The sequence below is a fragment of the Ochlerotatus camptorhynchus genome, unplaced genomic scaffold, assembly GCF_037179485.1.
Source record: "Ochlerotatus camptorhynchus isolate MF236.1 unplaced genomic scaffold, CSIRO-AGI_Acam_v1.1 ptg000389l, whole genome shotgun sequence".
In the NCBI taxonomy this organism is placed as follows: Eukaryota; Metazoa; Arthropoda; class Insecta; order Diptera; family Culicidae; genus Ochlerotatus; species Ochlerotatus camptorhynchus.
This window is the reverse complement of record NW_027040876.1, coordinates 345,407-365,187: the sequence shown is the minus strand read 5'-3', so window position 1 is coordinate 365,187 and position 19,781 is coordinate 345,407. Positions and strand designations below refer to the sequence as shown.

Below are 19,781 nucleotides of genomic sequence, written 5' to 3'. Positions count from 1 at the left end.
CATTTTCTAACAACTTCAAGATATCACTGCAATTTTTAACATGCTACGAGTTTCCCGATTCTCACAGACTTCAAGTCTAATTGATTGATGATTGATGATACGTATGCTAGGCTCCATAGCGGATTATTCAGCAATTAAAAGGGTTTTCGAATAATACCGGCCGCCCTCGAACGGGAGCTATCATTTCGGTTCGGACCGTGCGGTTGCAAAGTGTTCCAATTCAGAGTCAGCCAGGGTTCAGTGTAGGGAAGAAGGGAGCTTCAAAGGAGACATTTAATTGCTTTCGAACGACAGACGCGCGTGGTGACGATTTTGAACCAGAAACAAAGTGGTAATCGAACTGCCGGAAGGAATGGAATTTGTACAGGAGTATACGGCCGAGGAGGCGGCTAATATTGATAAGGAGTTTACACGGTTGAAAGGTAGGTGGCAGCAATTAAATCGATATTTTCGGAAGCGCTCAATACTATTTTTTGTGAAACAAGTTTCAACCAGTGCACTGTGGGCTGATTTATGCACATTAAAATGCATAGCGCTTAATGGTCTTCTCCACCTTATGTACGATCAGAACAAACTTATGGAAAATAAGTCTGAAGAATTAGGCGAATTAAGTAGGTAGACGCTGTCAGAAAAGTAGTGCAATGTAATTTTGAAACCGCCCAATACTGGTGAAAGCAAAAACAAACAAATTTCGAAACACACTTAAAATCCATTGATTTACTATCGTTATGAATAAATACCGTGGACATGGGCTTTTCCACGCGGTTTGTAATTCCGCTCACTCGGCTGTGGATTCAGGAGTATCAAATTATTCAAAAAGTATGTTGGTTACGACTTTAACCAAAAAAAATTCATTACGACCGGTTTTTGTATGGAGTCGCCCCACGGTGCACTGATTAGCTGATTAACCAATAGGTTGAATTTTGGAAATAGAGAGATTGTTGCTAGATTTTTTTTTAGAAATTTTGAACTTGGGAAAAGTGGTGACCCAGTGAAATTTGTTCTGAGACCTCGGACTTGAAAGAATCTTCAAGACATTTTGAGGTGAATTCTTTAGTTCTGATTCTGGATCATACAACATTTTGAACAAAGGTCCATGAAAGTTCTCAAAAGAGTTCAATGGAATTGTTGAGGATGATTCCTAAGAAGTTCTGTGAAAGATTTCAAGGGGATTCCGAGTATAATAAGAGTAACTATTCCAATGGAATTCAATTGAGAGGTATAAGGTTGGTTGGAAATGCTAACATGAAGCTTTAGTGTGATGATTTATTAGCTAGAGAATGATCTTTAGAAGAGTGTAGGTGGATAGTTCCGTTAGAGTACGGCAGTATGAAAATTGAATAGAAGTTGAAAATGAGCGAAGGGCCATTAAAGCGACAGTTTTCAAGATAGACGCACATTTTTGCCTAGCCCGTACGATGTACGCGGGGACTTGAAGTATGTCTCCAAGTCCACAGGCAAAAATGTGCGTCTATCTTGAAAACTGTCGCTTTAATGGCCCTTCGCTCATTTTCAACTTCTATTCAATTTTCATACTGCCGTACTCTAACGGAACTATCCACCTACACTCTTCTAAAGATCATTCTCTAGCTAATAAATCATCACACTAAAGCTTCATGTTAGCATTTCCAACCAACTCTGAAAATCGTTAACTTCGCGTATGAAGTAACATAAAAAAAAAAAAAAAAAAAAAAAAAAAAAAAAAAAAAAAAAAAAAAACACTTTGAAGGTATAAGGTATTTTAAAAAGCATTCCAAACCCAAGTAGAACACATCTGTCACACAAAGTTGCAGCCAGGCATGGAAAATCATTTACATTCATTTCATGCATTCATTTACATTCATTTGCGTCTAACTTTTTTCATCAACAGCATTCCGCAAAATGTTGTTTAAAGCTTGAGTAGGTTTTGTTATTTGCTACAACTTTTGCCCATAACTCAAATCTGTATCTTTTATGCATCACGAATTAGAGCGGGCAGAACTTGTTACTGTTTTTCAGTGAATGTAAAATACATTCACTGAAAAACAGTAGTGGCTTCTGTTCGATCTGGTTCGTCATGCATAAGAGATACGGATTTCAGTTGTTAACAAAAGTTGTAGGTAATAGCAAAACCTACAACTACCATACATCATTTTGAGGAATTTTGTTGATGAAAAAAGTTAGGGGCAAATGAATGTAAATGAATGCACGAAATGAATGCAAATGATTTTCCATGCTTGGTTGCAGCAACTTAATACGAAATCCACAGGACATGGGACTGTTATGAGAATAGCGGAACCTTGGGATACAAAGGAAGGAATCTTATGAGGGAGAGTTAATGTTAGTGCTAAGAAGAATCCCATGGGAATTGTTAAGAATATTCAAGTTGGTTTTAACCTTCGCGCCCCCTTTTTGTAACACGAGCACTCGCGGGTTGTACAGAATACAACAGAATGCTATTTTTACCTTGAGGGCACTTGAAACCTGATATTCTCCAAAATATTCTTCAAGCATTAGCCTATTGGACATGGGTATTCAATTTCATAAAACATGTTTAGTTTCAACTTGAGCGAGTTTTGAAACTGATTTTGGAATCAGTAGGCTTTTATTTTATTTGTCATCAATTTTGTACTTTGAACAACGGCGCGAAGACTGAAACGTTGAAGAGAACATTGTATGGTGAATTTTAAGAGAATTCGAACTATGATTCCAAGGTAATATTGAGAAGATGTTTAAGGAGAATTGCAATATTGCTTTGAGTAGAATCCAGAACTATTGTAAGAAGAAATAAAGGTAAATTCCAAGGTAGTTCTGAAGAAACTATTACGGGGATTGTGAGGAGAATTTCTGGGAAATCTAGAGCAATTCAATGTCGTTTTTGAGCAAATTTCCAAAGAATTCTCAGCAGCATTCCAGGATGATTTGGAAGAATGTTCCAAAGGAATTTAGAGAATAATTATGAGGGAATCGAATTCTCAGATCAGATCCAAACACATTCTCTCAAGGAAATTTCGAGAAGAATTTCAAGAGAATTCTGAGAAACAATTCCGTGGAATTCTGATGTAGGACAATAATTTGGAATACATCTGGTGAATTTCCAGAGCAGGAGAATCCAGAGGATATTTCCTAGATAATTCTAATAAGAATTTCAAGAAAACTCTGAGGTTAACTTTAATGGAATTCTGAGGAGAATTCCATGCTAAGAAATGAAGAAGTTTTCTAGATTCTTAAATGCTCTCAAGGTTCTAAAGTTTACAAAGCTATTAAAACTGTCGGACATAGGACATCAACGCACTTTTGAGCATTCAAAGTGTTTTTATGTTACTTCATACGCGAAGTTAACGATTTTCAGAGTTGGTTGGAAATGCTAACATGAAGCTTTAGTGTGATGATTTATTAGCTAGAGAATGATCTTTAGAAGAGGGTAGGTGGATAGTTCCGTTAGAGTACGGCAGTGTGAAAATTGAATAGAAGTTGAAAATGAGCGAAGGGCCATTAATGCGACAGTTTTTGAAGATAGACGCACATTTTTGCCTAACCCGTACGATGTACGCGGGGACTTGAAGTATGTCTCCAAGTCCACAGGCAAAAATGTGCGTCCCTCTTTTTGCTCATAAACTGACTAGCGGTTCTAGCGACGTTTTCATCACTACCTAAAGCCCCACGTTGCGAGAGCATTTCCTGTTTTTGCCTGTGGACTTGTAGACATACTTCAAGTCCCCGCGTACATCGTACGGGTTAGGCAAAAATGTGCGTCTATCTTCAAAAACTGTCGCATTAATGGCCCTTCGCTCATTTTCAACTTCTATTCAATTTTCACACTGCCGTACTCTAACGGAACTATCCACCTACCCTCTTCTAAAGATCATTCTCTAGCTAATAAATCATCATACTAAAGCTTCATGTTAGCATTTCCAACCAACTCTGCACTTTTGAGGTTAGAGCAGCTCACTAAAAGGAGTCGATTCTTTTGAACAGCTCTTCAGCTCACATTGGAATTTTAGAAATTATGATACAAATCCAAAATCGGAAAATTAATTAGTGGTTTTAGTGCTTAAAACTGCATAAAATCGTAAATGTATGCGAGAGAGCTACACCTATGTCACACGCGATGATATGATTGACATCGTGGCACACGATGTTACGCCTTTTCTCAAGCTATGCAATCCAGTTTACATTCAAATTTTATTTCTGATGTTAATTCTCCACTATTCTCGGTATCACCTCCGATCCGGATCCGGAGCTGAATCGTAAAGAATCGGGATAGAAAAAAAAGATCCGAAGAGCTGGACGGGTCCGAGAGTTGTCATCCTAAACGGCTCTCAGTGAATCATTCGAGTCGATGATTCGGATCCGGAGCTGAGCTGATAGGCTGGAGAGCTGCTTTTCGCATTTCGGTTGTTTGCTTTTGTGTGGATCTTTCGCTCCCCCAGAGAATGATGGGAGGAGAGGTGAGAGCACATATGCTGGAGGAATGACATCAGCAATAAGAGCCGGGTACATAAATAAACTGGATAATACCAGTAGAAAATTAAGATCGTGTAGCACATGTACATATTTCTCTCTCTCCTATCAGACGCTTGGTGACTGTTCAATGCGTAAGTGGAATAATGAGCCTTTTTTTGAAAAGTTCCGGATTGAATGGTTTAGACTTGTGATATCAGTGAGCTGATGAGCTGCGGTTCCTAAAAAATGAACCGCGGATCATCAGCTCACTTTAGAGAATCGGGTCTATAGAATAGCTCGGGAGCGGATCACCCATTTCTATTTGAGATATCGAAGTGTGTATGTGTGTTCTTTTACCCCTCACCAAGCTGGGAGCGTTAGACAAATAGAACTGCGAATAATCTAATGCTCCGTAATGATGCCCTTTATGTTTTGATAAATTCGAAGGTAGTTCTGAAGAAACTATTACAGGGATTGTGAGGAGAATTTCTGGGAAATCTAGAGCAATTCAAAGTCATTTTTGAGCAAATTTCCAAAGAATTCTGAGCAGCATTGCAGGATGATTCGGAAAAATGTTCCAAGAATATAGAGAATAATTATGAGAGAATCGAATTCTCAGATCAGTTCCAAATAAATTCCTACAGATTCTCTCAAGGGAATTTTGAGAAGAATTCCAAAAGAATTCTGAGAAATAATTCCGTGGATTTCTGTGTGATGTGCGACAATACTTTGGAGAACCTCTGGTGAATTTCAAGAGGATATTTCCTAGATGATTCCAATAAGAATTTCAAGAAAACTGTGAGGTAACTCAACGGAATTCTGAGGAGAATTCCGAGGTAAGGAATGGAGAAGTTTTCTAGATTCTGAAATGCTCTCAAGGTTCTAAAGTTTACAAAGTTATTAAAACTGTCGGACATAGGACATCAACGCACTTTTGAGATATCGAAGTGTGTGTGTGTTCTTTTACCCCTCACCCAGCTGGGAGCGTTGGACAAATTGAACTGCGAATAATATAATGTTCTGTAATGGTGCCCTGTTTGTTGTGAAGATTAGTTATTTAAAAACGATAACTTTAGAGGCAAGACACGACGTTCGCAACAAGTTTATGGAAAAGGATGTACAATGTCCACAACAGGTACAGCAAAACATCACATAGACGACCTTATTCGCACTATCTATTCAGGGATACAAGGAAAAGAAGAGCCACCGCAGCCAACTGAACTTTGAACCGGGTACCTGGGAAACTCAAAATACCCGCGGCAACAACCAGCAAACGATGCCTTGTTGTATTTAGTGTTATGAATATTGTTGCATTTATAAATGCATTATAGGGGAAATGGATATAATGCCGGCCCTAATTTAGGCCCATACATAAATTCAGCAATCGACTAAATTTTCAATAGCGACCAAAAATATCCATTAGTACCATCCCAATAACGTGTTCATCGAGATAAATTTGATGAATAGCAGATTTTTAGCGATGGGCCCAATCTTAGATCCATAGGCCAACATTAGAGCCATTTACCCTATGTTATTTACTGTAATAAGTTCATTTTTTACTAAATGGATGAATCTCACCCAATTTTGAGCCGGATTCTGTTCGTCTCCCAACCATAATGCAATGTTCTTCTGGCCACACACTTTCACCACTTCTCTTTCTGAATTCTATACACTTCTTCCTTTCACAATACCGATTCCATATTTCAACCTTCCACTACCATGATCTTTGTTTTTTTCTTCCCTTTTGAAATCCTGACTTCTGAAGCCATCTTTCATATTCAAACTTCCCTCGTCCTAACAGTGTAGGTTTTCTCTCGCTTCCACTGTTATTCTACAATATCGATACCGGACATCACAAACCCTGCACAACTACCAAAACCTTCCTTCCTTCCAATTCCTCCAACCACCGTCGTCGAATCGGCAACACTCTGCCTCATAAAAAAAAACTACTTTATTTTCCACTAAACAAACAAACGACTGAATCAACGCCACCGAAACACTACATCAACCGAACAAACCAAATCATACCAAAACGACTACAATACCCGAAAATAACTTACGCAAAAATCTTTTACTTAACAAGTTAATTAAACTCTGGAACAGTGCTAATTTGTTTGGATTTCATACATAATTTTTGGTAACTCGGACTAAGGGAAATTCTAGAATTTCGAGCTTGAATAAATATTCAAAATGTCGGACTTTTTGCTATTGAGCGGTTCCATATCATTAAAGCAACGAGTAATTTTCATCTTTTTTGATTTGCATGAAACCTTGCATACCTTGGGAAGAAAAACGCCGTTTTGCATACTTGGTTCGCCATTTTGAATCTAGCCTTACTTATGAGAAGGGCCTATGAAAAATGCACATGATATCTTCAAAAAATTGTATCTCGGAAACGGTTTGTCCGATTGGTTTGGTGTCTTGGGCGAAGTTTTAGACAATTGTTGGTGTTATATGGAGAAAATATGCACGGTAAAAAAAAAAGTTTGGTATTTGTGTTTTGAACTAAAATATAAATTTTCCCTTTAAAGTGACATGTCAATAATTTTTTTATTATCCTTATGTTATCCTGTTAGGCGATATGCAAGAGTTGAATGCACATTTTCAGCACAACGCACCAAAAATCACTTGAAGAAATCATTGTTCCTGATAGTGGGATTTTGTAACTTGTTTTTCAAAATACTTTTAAGGCAGAGAATTTCACTCGAATCTTTAAGCTGTCAGTGTCATTTTAACTCAAAATTTTCCAATCTTTCCGAAAAAAATACTTTTGAAACTGGAAAAACACGGAGTACATCCGAAAAGGGCCAAAACTTATTAAGTTATCAAAAAAAACAATATTAAATCAGTAATATCTTCTAAACGGTGCATCTTAGAAAAATGTTACCAAAGTACTTTTTGTTTGCAAATTTGATGTACTTTCATAAAATTAGGGTGACAAACTTTTTTGACTTTTCTTAATAGCTTTTTTGAAAATTGTATTTTTTTAAAAAACAATTTTTTTCATTGTAACCTATTTTTCTCCAGAACAACCTACTGTGCACTAGATAGCATTTTCAGTCAGCTATAACATAAGGATAATAAAAAAATTATTGACATGTCACTTTAAAGGGAAAATTTATATTTTAGTTCAAAACACAAATACCGAACTTTTTTTTTACCGTGCATATTTTCTCCATATAACACCAACAATTGTCTAAAACTTCGCCCAAGACACCAAACCAATCTGACAAACCGTTTCCGAGATACAATTTTTTGAAGATATCATGTGCATTTTTCATAGGCCCTTCTCATAAGTAAGGCTAGATTCAAAATGGCGAACCAAGTATGCAAAACGGCGTTTTTCTTCCCCAAAAACTTGTATGCAAGGTTTCATGCAAATCAAAAAATACAAAAAATAAAAACTGGAAAAATTTCCCACTTGTTCGTGGAACCGCTCTATTACCAGAAATCGATTAATAAGAGCTTACCCTGCAAAGTGAATCTGAAATTTTCCGAAGATATTCAATACTTTTCAAAACTTCCAATGCTATTCCAAACTTTTCTTGAGTGATTCCAGACATTTATGATGTGATTTTGAATTTTTCTGAACTTATTCAGTACCTTTCAGAAGTGATTCCAACCTTTCTGACGTGATTCAGTGTACTTTCCTAAATGTTTTCAAACTTTTCTGAAGTGATTAAGTACTTTCCAAAGTAGTTCAGTACTTTTACTAGTATTAGTACTAGTACTTGAAATGATTTAATACTTTTCAAAGGTATTCAAAACTTGTCTGAAGTGATTGAGTACTTTCCGAAGTGATACAGTACTTTCTGGAGTGATTTCGAGCTTTTACGAAGTGATTCCAGACATTTTTAAATGTGATTCAGTACTTTCTGATGTGATTCCAAACTTTTTTGAAATGATTCAGGACTTTCAGGTGTAATTTCGTACTGTTAGGAGTGATTTCAATCCTTTCTGAAGTACATTCCGGAATGATTTCGAACTTTTCAGAAGTGGTTCCAGACATTTCTGATGTGATTCCAAACCTTTTTGAAGTGAGTCAGGACTTTCCGATGTAATTCCGTACTGTTAGGAGTGATTTCAAGAATTTTTTAAATGATTTAATACTTTTCAAAGGTGTTCCAAACTTTTCTGAAGTGATTCAGTACTTCTAGAAGTGATTCCAAATGTTTCTGAAGTGATTCAGTACTTTCCTAAATGTTTTTTTTTTAAACTTTTATGAAGTGTTTAATTACTTTCCAAAGTAGTTCACTACTTTTAGGAGTGATTCCAAGAATTTTTGAAATGATTCAATACTTTTCAAAGGTATTCCAAACTTTTCTGAAGTGATTCAGTACTTTTAGAAGCGACTTAAATCCTTTCTGAAGTGATTCAATACTTTCCGAAGTGATTCCTAACTTTTCTGAAGTGATTTCAGACATGATTGAGTACTTTCTGATGTGATTCAGTACTTATTATTAATTATTCCAAACTTTTTTGAAGTGATTCAGTACTTTTCAAAATAATTCAGTACTTTTAGGACTGATTCCAAGAATTTTTGAAATGATTTAATATTTTTCAAAGGTGTTCCAAACTTTCCTGAATTGATTCAGTATTTTTATGAGTGATTACAATCCTTACTGAAGTGATTTTAAACTTTTCTGAAGTGGTTCAGTACCTTCCGAAATGATTCCAAACTTTTTTGAAGTGATTCAGGACTTTCCTATGTAATTCCGTACTTTTAGGAGTGATTCCAAGAATTTTTTTTAATGATTTTATTCTTTTAAAGGTATTCCAAACTTTTCTGAAATGATTCAGTACTTTTAGGAGTGATTTCAATCTTTTCTGAAGTGATTAAATACTTTTCGGATTGATTCCTAACTTTTCTGAAGTGATTTCAGACATGATTGAGTACTTTCTGATGTGATTCAGTACTTATTATTAATTATTCCAAACTTTTTTGAAGTGATTCAGTACTTTTCAAAACAATTCAGTACTTTTAGGACTGATTCCAAGAATTTTTGAAATGATTAAATATTTTTCAAAGGTGTTCCAAACTTTCCTGAAGTGATTCAGTATTTTTATGAGTGATTTCAATCCTTACTGAAGTGATTTTAAACTTTTCTGAAGTGGTTCAGTACTTTCCTAGATGACTCCAAACTTGTTTGAAGTGATCAAGTACTTTCCAAAGTAATTCAGTACTTTCAGAAGTGATTCCAAGAATTTTCGAAATGATTTAATATTTTTATGAGGGATTCCAAACATCCCTGGATTGATTCTCTACTTTTGGGAGTGATTTCAATCCTATTCTGAAGTGATTTCAATCCTTTCTGAAGTGATTCAGTACTTTCCGGACTGATTCCGAACTTTTGTAAAGTGATTCATTTATTATGTGATTCAGTACATTCTGATGTGATTCAATACTTTGCGAAATGATTCCTAACTTTTTTGAAGTGATTTAATACTTTCCAAAATAATTCAGTGCTTTTAGGATTCATTCCAGGAATTTTTAAATGATTACGTATTGTTTAAAGATGTGCCACACTTTTTTGAAATGATTTAGTACTTTTAGGAGTGACTTAAATACTTTCTGAAGTGATTCAGCACTTTTCGAAGCGATTAAGTACTGTCCGGCGTTATTCTGAATTCTTCTGAAGTGATTACAGACATTTCTGATGGGATTCTGTACTTTCTTATGTGATTCCAAACTTTTCTGGAGTGGTTCAGTACCTTCCGAAATGATTCCAAAGTTTTTTGAAGTGATTCAGTACTTTTCAAAATAATTCAGTACTTTTAGGACTCATTCCAAGAATTTTTGAAATGATTTAATATTTTTCAAAGTTGTACCAAACTTTTTTGAAGTGATTTAGTACTTTTAGGAGTGATTTCAATCCTTTCTGAAGTGATTCAGAGTACTTTCTGGAGTGATTCCGATCTTTTATGAAGTGATGCCAGACATTTCTGATATGATTCAGTACTTTCTGAGGTGATCCAGTACTTTTTTTTCCCTTCCGTCGATCTTGTTTTCCGTGCTGAACACCAATGCTACCGACGCTAGGGAGGCAGCTCCCACACATGGACCCTACCTATCGACCCATCAACTCATGAACCTGGGACCAACGGCTTTACTTCCTTTCGTGATCAGAAATGTTATGCCTCAGAACATCCCGACGGCGCCGACTGGGATTGAACCCAGGTCTGCTGGGGTGAGAGGAAATCACGCTTACCACTACACCACCGGCGCCGCTATTCAGTACTTTCCGAAATGATTCAAATTTTTTTGAAGTCATTAAGTACTTTCCAAAGTAATTCAGTGCTTTTAGGAGTTATTCCAAGAATTTTTGAAATCATTTAATACTTTTCAAAGGTATGCCAAACTTTCCTGAAGTGTACTGTTATGAGTGATTTCAATCCTTTCTGAAATGATTCAGTACTTTCCGGAGTGATTCCGAACTTTTCTGATGTGATTCCAGACATTTATGTGATTCAGTACTTTCCGAAATGATTCCAAACTTATCTGAAGTGATTTCAAGTTTTTTTTTAAGTCATTAAGTACTTTCTAAAGTAATTCAGTACTTTTAGTATTTCAAGAAAATTGTAAAGAGAACTACAGTAATTCTCAAAACATGTTCAAATGAAATCGGAGAAGGTTGTTAAAGAAAAGTACAGCAACTTTAGCGGAAGAAACGGAGCACTATGGTAAAGTTTGAAGAACATTCAACATTCCATAAAAATGACTAGTAAAGCTTAATGGAAGAAGCTTAGAATGCCTCCAGACTTATGGGTATTTTCGAAAAACTCTGGATTGAATATATTTTAGAGCTAATAGGGATAGTTTCAAGAAAATATTTGAAGGTTTTCTAGAAGTAAGAGAGCTTCTTGTAATAATGAGATTAACTTTTCTGTAATGCAACTATTTGTTATGCCTCAACTGTCCAGTTTTTGCAATGCATTGTGAGTGGATCTTAACTCTGAAATGGTCCCGGAGCCATTCAAGACTTGAGTTTCCAAGTAATTCCAAGAAATCAACTTCAATGCAAACCCGACGCTTTCTGGTAAATCCCAACTGTCCTCGAACTGGTAACTTATTGGATCTTACCATATTCTGTATACCTTTCCTACGTATAAGAAGGGTAAAATCCAACAAGTTACCAGTTCGCGGACACCCAAACGCCCAATTTCTCATCTCACTAACCACCCAAACTCCCTTTCCAGGCAAACACTACATGGACCACGCCGGTGCAACTCTCTACGCGGAGTCGCAAATCCGTGCCGTCCACGAGCTGCTGGCCGAAAATCTGTTCTGCAACCCCCACAGCAGTCCGCTAACGGGAAAACTGTTGGAGCAAGTCCGCCACCGAGTGCTCAAGTTCTTCAACACCCACCCGTCGGAGTACAGTCTGGTGTTCACTTCCGGTGCGACCGGTAGTCTCAAGCTGATAGCGGAGAGCTTTAACTTCCACCCAGAGAACGCTCCCGGATCCCAGGAGGAGGGAGCCTTCGTCTACCTGCGGGACAATCACACTTCCGTACTGGGGATGCGAGCCATCGTGGGGACCGATCGGATTGATGTCCTCGAACGGGAGGATTTCTTGCGGCACATGAAGCTGTCGGCACAGTCATCCAGTCAGAAGAAGCCGTCGTTGTTCGTGTTTCCGGCGCAGAACAATTTCAACGCCTCCAAATACCCGTTGGACTTGATTGAGGAGGTTCAGCTCAATGGGCTGTCGGGGTATGCCGATGAACGGTTCTACGTGTGCCTGGATGCAGCTAGCTACGTATCGACGAACTTTTTGGATTTGAGCCGCTACCATCCGGATTTTGTGTGCATGTCTTTCTACAAGATTTTCGGGTGAGTAGAGTCGGAAGGTCTGGGTTCAGTTGAAATGACCGTTTTGATTTTCCGATAGGTACCCAACGGGTTTGGGGGCACTGTTGATCCGCAACGGATCAGAGCACGTCTTGGATAAGAAGTACTACGGTGGAGGAACGATCAAGATCTTGCTTAGCGGGCAGAATCTGCATCTCAAGCACGATGACCTGGTGGTGCGATTCGAGGACGGGACTCAACCATTCCTTTCGATCATTTCGCTTCTGGAGGGGATGAATACGATTCAGCGGTTGATTCCGGCTGCCAACGGGTATCGATCGATGGAGCGGATATCGAAGCATGTGTTCAATCTGGCAAAGTATTGCTATCGGAAGCTGACACCCCTGCGGCATGCAAATGGTAGAAAGGTGATCCTTTTCTACGTGGATTCCCAGTACGAGACACGTGACCGTCAGGGGGGAATCGTTACGTTCAATGTGCTGACGGAGGACGGCAGTTATGTTGGGTTTTCGGAGTTTGCTCAGGTGACTCGCCAGCATGAGATCTACGTCCGGACGGGGTGTTTCTGTAACGCCGGAACCTGTCAGCGGCATCTTGGACTTGCCGACGAGGATATATTGATGTTCTATAAAATGGGCAAGGTCTGCGGAGACGAAACGGATATGATCGAGGGTCAACCCACGGGAACGGCGCGGGTTTCGTTTGGGTACATGAACAAGAAGGAGGATGTCGATCGGTTGGTGGAGATGATACGGGATTGCTTCGTTTCGAAGACGGTGAGCAAGGTGGCAGTGGTAAGTCCCATGAGAAAGGTGGTCAAGAACGAAGGCCTAACGCTGAAAGCGATCTATGTCTATCCGATTCGATCGTGCGGTGCGTTCCCGGTAACCAGCCGATGGCCTTTGGCCGATCGTGGCTTAAAACACGATCGCGAGTTCACCATCGTGGATAGCAATGGAAACCCGATGTTGCGAACAAAGCATTCAGAGATGTCCACGATCATGCCGAAAATCGATCCAAATCATGGCATCCTCATCCTGACGCATCCATCGATGAACGATTTGGTTCTGAACTTTAACAAACTTCCCTTGGGATCAGACTTTCAGTCGGGTGATTGTGGCGAGGAGGCAGCTGCGTGGGTTAGTCGAGCTCTACGAATGCCGAGACTTAGGCTATTACGAACCTCGATGGACGATCGGAAGCCGGCACCTAAGCTGTTGATGATCAATTGGGATGCGCTGAGATCGCTTGGCGATGGGGATGATGTCGACGATGGACTGACGATGTCCTGGTTGATTGAGCATTTCCGAGGCAGCCTGGTCGTGGAAGGGAATGCCGGCGCGGATGTACATAGCTGGAAGGAGCTTAAGATCGGCAACAGCCGGTTCAAGGTGGCTGCAAGCTGCACTCGTTGTCCGATGATTCATGTAGATTCGACGGGAGATGCCATTTCGGCGGATTCGTTGAAGGCGATTGCCAATGTGTTTTCCAGGAAGGTTCCCCTGGGTGTCTACTTGGCTTGTGTCGAAGACGGAGGATCAACGGGTTTCCTAGAGTGTGGCACTACGTTAGACCCGGCAATGAAACAAAGCGATCATCCTGAGGTTCAGATCATTACGGATTCTGTTTCCAGGTATAACTTTCTAGTTAAGTAATCAGACCAACATTTTCAGAAAATTAAATAAATTGACAATTTTCATGCAACGTTGTGTTTTCATTTGAAGATTCACAGACTCGCACACCGAACTGCATGTAGTAAACAAACGGCAGCTCTGTGTTTACTGTTATGCAAATGCAAATGTTGCAAAACGAGGCGCGCGCATGGCGGCCCCGCGCCGGCTCGGTAATCCTCATTCATCTGCATGCTTCCATTATTTTTCGCGTTGATAATAAGTGAGCACCGTGTGATGGTGGCTCACTTTCTCCTCTAAACGGCCCACTTTGAGAAGGCGGTAGAAGAAGTGGACCGGCCTTTATTTACTTTTTTTTAACAGTTTCAAACACGACGACTGGTGGTGGAGCATACTATTTCCAGCTGAGCTGTTTCCCACATCGCACCGATAAACAGACAAATTTATATAGTACATAGCTGTTGTACTAGCTGGTGTTTGACAAGCAGGAGGTGCCGGCGCACCGACGTGAAACCGGCTTCGGTCGTATGAGCTAATTATTAATTCTAATTGTTATAATTACCTTCCCTAGTTGAACTGTCATGTTTCGACAAGCTGAGTTGTGTATGTGGTTGATAAATTGACGAGAACAGCACTGCACAAGTGGCATAACAGTTGTTTCTAACCGACCGATGGAAATTTTAAGGTATCAGCATCGGAGACAGATGCAGGTGGTGGTTTAGCTCAACATGTTGACTTCCAGAACTCTCCTGACTCTCTTTCCAAAAATCTATCTCGTCTACGGAGTCGCAGACAGGGTGGCTAGTGAATTTTCATTTTGAAATTCCTGGTTTTTCCGATTAAAATCTCGCACATTTCCCGGATGGTAATATTCAACAATAAACGAAAATGTTCAATGATGACTTTTTACAGCTTGATTTAAATGAGATGTAGGGAAAATTGTTGAACATCTCGGAGAAAGAAAACGTGTTAAAACTCCGTAGTCTATACTAACAAATGTTTAAAATAAATGGGGTTTAAGAAACTTTCTTTAATTCTGAGGATTTGACAGGGTCTAAGACAACTAATTATTTCGATTTATAAACATTTTCGTGATCCTATATTTAAAAAAAGGGTTGTGTCCTATTTTAATGTTTTAAAAGTATTTTAATGTTTCAGTTATGGTTCACTTTTTTTTTCCTTGGTTTGTTTTCCGTACTGAGCACCAATGCTACCAACGCCAGGGAGGCAGCTCCCTCACCTGGACCTATCGACCCATCAACTCATGAACCGATTTGGCACATATAACTTTTCCGCGTTTCGGTTTAGTGAAACGGGACCCAAGGCTCATTCCTAATTGTGAAAGGTGTTCACGCCGTCCACCTTTAGCCACTGACTTGGAACGATGTACAACCAAATGGTACTCGATTATGACGACTGGGTTAGGGAAAATCGTTTATTTCATGAAAACAGAGATAAAATTATCATTTGTACATTTTTCAAATGTTTTTAGAGAAAATTTAAAAAAAAAAAGTTTCGTAATGTAATATCCTATCGATTGGCGTATTTGGAATTTATTTTCATCTATAAATGACAAAGTTACAAGCGTTCAAAACCTAACACTATTTCATCACACATATTTTTTGATTTGCACCCCAGTATAGTCGACAAAGACGTAGTTCTACGTCAAAAAAAAATCGTACAATTTGGGACTGAGAAAATACTCAAAGGATTTAATCAATATCCATGATCCTAGATTTGAACAATACCAAAATAATTATAATCGGCGAAAATGTTCTAGGCTTGGAAGATAGAATCGATAGAATTTTGATGAAAATTTCGGGGAATTTTGAGGTAAATTTTAAAAGAATTTAAGTGTTGTTTTCTAGTGGCGCCGTTGGTGCAGTGGTAAGCGTGCCTGCCTCTCACTTCAAAGGGCCTGGGTCCAATCCCAGTCGGCACCGTGGGAATTTTCTGAGGCATTAAATCTCTGATTACGCCTTCGATAGGTATGGTCCAGGTGTGGGAGCTGCCTTCCTGGCGTCGCACAGTGCGGCAGCGAAGCCATTCGCGTGGCCAAAACCTCTAGCGCCGTTGGTTTGCTTTCTACAGTGATACAATGTTCTACAAAGTTGCTCAATATTAAAAGCGCCTTATTTTGAAAGCTTCATATTAGTTCATTTTTACGCCACATAGGTGGAAGCAATGCAATTTGGATTGCTTGCGATCCGTGGATTAAAACCGTATGGACAGAGGCTGGCATTGGATACCATTTATAAAGGCTAACATAAAGACGAGCTGTTTCTACAGCAAAATTTCGAAATGCTGTTATGTTGATCGAAAATCCGGAGGACAACGTACGAAAAATTGTATCGCATCGGTCAATTAATTCTTCATTAATACCAGTTATTGCACTTATTTGGGTTGCGTTAGTGAAGAATCTGCGTGCTTCTGTGCTTGTGTTTCTGATTGTTTGTAATCTATTCAGATCAATAACATCTTATTGCGCGTTTCACACCAAATTGGACTAATAAAGGGTGATACGGTCAAAATTTGGTCAATATCAACTTGACGTATTTCTTTCAATTTTGCATTTAAAAAACCTGAACACCCCTCATTTTGAAGGTGTGTGTGTGTAGAATGTTGCTCCTATTTTGATTTTGGAATTCACTCTTCAGTTGTCAAAATGCCGTCCAAGCAAGAAGAGCAGCGTATCAAAATTTTGCTCGCGCATCGCGAAAATCCGAGCTACTCGCACGCAAAGTTGGCAAAATCGCTAAAAGTTGCCAAATCAACCGTTACAAATGTAATTAAAGTGTTTGGGGAACGTTTGTCGACAGCCAGGAAGTCTGGAATCGGGGAAATCGAAAACCGGAAGCCGCTGAGACGACAAAGAGAGTTGCCGGTAGTTTCAAGCGAAACCCTAACCTCTCTCTCCGAGATGCCGCAAATAAGCTGGGTGTATCGTCTACAACCGTGCATCGAGCCAAAAAACGAGCCGGACTATCGACTTACAAGAAGGTAGTGACTCCAAATCGCGATGATAAACAAAATACGACGGCCAAAGCGCGATCCCGGAAGCTGTACACGACGATGCTGACGAAGTTTCACTGCGTGGTAATGGACGACGAAACCTACGTCAAAGCCGACTACAAGCAGCTTCCGGGACAGGAGTTTTATACGGCAAAAGGAAGGGGAAAGGTAGCAGATGTTTTCAAGCACATGAAACTGTCAAAGTTCGCAAAGAAATATCTGGTTTGGCAAGCCATCTGTACCTGTGGCTTGAAAAGCAGCATTTTCATAGCTTCCGGGACTGTCAACCAAGAAATTTACGTGAAAGAGTGTTTGAATAAACGTCTGCTGCCTTTCCTGAAGAAACACGGTTGTTCCGTACTGTTTTGGCCGGATTTGGCATCTTGCCATTACGGTAAAAAGGCCATGGAGTGGTACGCCGCCAACAACGTGCAGGTGGTTCCCAAGGACAAGAACCCTCCCAACACGCCAGAGCTCCGCCCAATTGAGAAATACTGGGCTATTGTCAAGCGGAACCTAAAGAAGACCAAAAAAACTGCTAAGGGCGAGCAGCAGTTCAAGGCAAACTGGCTTTCTGCGGCGAAGAAGGTGGACAAGGTGGCTGTACAAAATCTGATGGCAGGGTTCAAGCGTAAGGCCCGGCAATTCGGATTTGGAAAAGCGGAAGCCTAACTGAATATTTTTCCTGAATTTTATACTAATTGAACTTGAAAAAGAAATTTAATTTGATTTTTTAAATAAACGATTTCACCGATTTACACGCGTTTTCCCTTGACCAAATTTTGACCGTATCACCCTTTAAGCGCGTTTTCACTTATTAAAAAGTGTGATAAAACTGCAAGTTTACGTCTAATCGTCTTGGTCTCTTCGGTGCACTTATTTCTTATGATGCAAGCAATAAGTGCTCCGAAGACATCAAAACTATTTGACTGAAACGTTCACTTTTATCACATTTTTTGCCTTTTTTGGACAGTCCAGTTTTAGATGCAATCAGCAATATCATGTTTAAATCTAACTCCATGTTTGATGCTATTCAAACTGGAGTAAAATTTGCAAATAATATTGTCATGACTTTAAAATTCAGTAATGGATTTTAAAGCATTAAATATTGTAAATTGGAATGCTCGATCTCTTAAAGATAATGAAGACGAGCTATTTAACTTTTTAAGAGTTCATAACGTGCATATTGCCGTTATAACTGAAACGTTCCTTAAACCTGCCCATAAGGTTAAGAAGGACGCAAATTACTTGATTTATAGAAATGATCGTCTTGATGGACCCTGTGGTGGCGTTGCCATCATTATTCATAGACGAATCAAACATAAAATTCTTTCTTCATTTGAAACCAAAGTTTTTGAAACTTTGGGGGTTTCTGTTGAAACAAAATTTGGACAACTTACGTTTATAGCTGCCTATTTGCCATTCCAATGCGTAGGCCAGCAAAAGAATTTTCTCAAGGGTGACCTCCAGAAACTTACCCGTCATAGGTCTAAATTCTTCATTATTGGTGATTTTAATGCAAAACACCGCTCATGGAATAATGTTCAAAGCAATTCCAATGGTAATATTCTGTTTGATGATTGTTCTGCAGGTTATTACACTATTCAATATCCAAACAGCCCAACATGCTTTTCTTCTGCAAGAAATCCCTCCACTATTGATTTGGTCTTAACTGATTCATGTCAACTTTGTAGCCAATTGGTTACCCATGCTGACTTCGGTTCTGATCACCTTCCAGTAACTTTTGAAATATCCCAAGAAATAATTTGTAATCCCAACAGCTCTACTTTCAATTACCATAGAGCTGATTGGGAGCAGTATCGAACATTTATGGAATATAACTTCGATCCAAACATTCCTTTGCAAACCAAAGATGAAATTAATTATGCTCTTGAATCTCTGACTACTTCTATAGTTGAAGCAAGAGCTGCCTCAGTACCAAAATGCGAGGTTAAATTCGATTCAATTATAATAGACGATGATCTTCAGCTCTTGATCCGTCTTAAAAATGTCCGTAGGAGACAATATCAAAGAACACGCGATCCTGCCATGAAAGTTATCTGGCGGGATTTGCAAAAACAAATTAAAAAGCGATTCTCTGCCCTGAGGAACAAAACTTTTGAAAATAATATTTCTAAATTAGACCCGAGTTCCAAACCCTTTTGGAAACTCACAAAAATTTTGAAAAAACCTCAAAAGCCTATTCCAGCGCTTAAAGAAGGTGGTAAAATTTTGATCACAAATTTGGAAAAAGCTCAGAAACTTGCTAAGCAATTCGAGAGTTCCCATAATTTCAGTTTGGGTCTTACTAGTCCTATTGAGAATCAGGTTGCTCGGGATTTTCTGAATATTTTCTCTCGGGAAAATATTTTTGATGATTCCTGGGGGACTGATTTGGACGAAGTAAGGTCTATAACTAAAAATTTTCAAAATATGAAAGCTCCAGGTGATGATGGAATTTTCTATATCCTCATCAAAAAACTCCCAGAGAGTACCTTGTCTTTCTTGGTAAAATTATTTAACAGATGTTTCCATTTGGCATACTTTCCTGATAAATGGAAAAATGCAAAAGTTGTTCCAATTTTGAAGCCGGATAAAAATCCAGCTGAAGCTTCTAGCTACCGTCCAATAAGTTTGCTTTCTTCTATAAGTAAACTTTTTGAAAAGATAATTTTGAATAGAATGATGCTTCACATCAATACGAACTCAATTTTTGCAGATGAGCAGTTTGGATTTCGCCATGGGCATTCAACTACTCATCAACTCTTAAGAGTTAACAATTTAATTCGTTCAAACAAATCTGAAGGCCACTCAACTGGAGTTGCTCTTCTAGACATAGAAAAAGCATTCGACAGTGTTTGGCATGAAGGTTTGATTGCTAAATTGAAAAAGTTTAATTT

General features: G+C 38.9%; 2 protein-coding genes across 2 annotated transcripts in view; one reads left to right on the top strand and one right to left on the bottom strand.

The window, feature by feature from the left end:
- The window catches only part of alpha-Man-Ia (alpha-Mannosidase class I a), a 122,031-nt gene that overhangs the window by 86,266 nt on the left and 15,984 nt on the right, over window positions 1–19,781 (bottom strand). The gene's annotated exons all lie outside the window — the stretch shown is intronic.
- Window positions 290–14,274, top strand: LOC135710509 (molybdenum cofactor sulfurase 2-like). Its single transcript, XM_065233112.1, has 3 exons — window positions 290–422; window positions 11,623–12,259; window positions 12,318–14,274. Exons 1-3 carry the CDS (start codon window positions 353–355, stop codon window positions 13,891–13,893), a joined length of 2,283 nt encoding a protein of 760 aa, XP_065089184.1. The 5' UTR covers window positions 290–352; the 3' UTR covers window positions 13,894–14,274.

Coding starts and splice junctions, on each gene's coding strand:
- LOC135710509 (XM_065233112.1), top strand. CDS start 353: ATGGAATTTGTACAGGAGTATACGGCCGAGGAGGCGGCTAATATTGAT. Junction 423..11,622: donor GGAGTTTACACGGTTGAAAG/GTAGGTGGCAGC, acceptor CTCCCTTTCCAG/GCAAACACTACATGGACCAC. Junction 12,260..12,317: donor TCTTTCTACAAGATTTTCGG/GTGAGTAGAGTC, acceptor ATTTTCCGATAG/GTACCCAACGGGTTTGGGGG.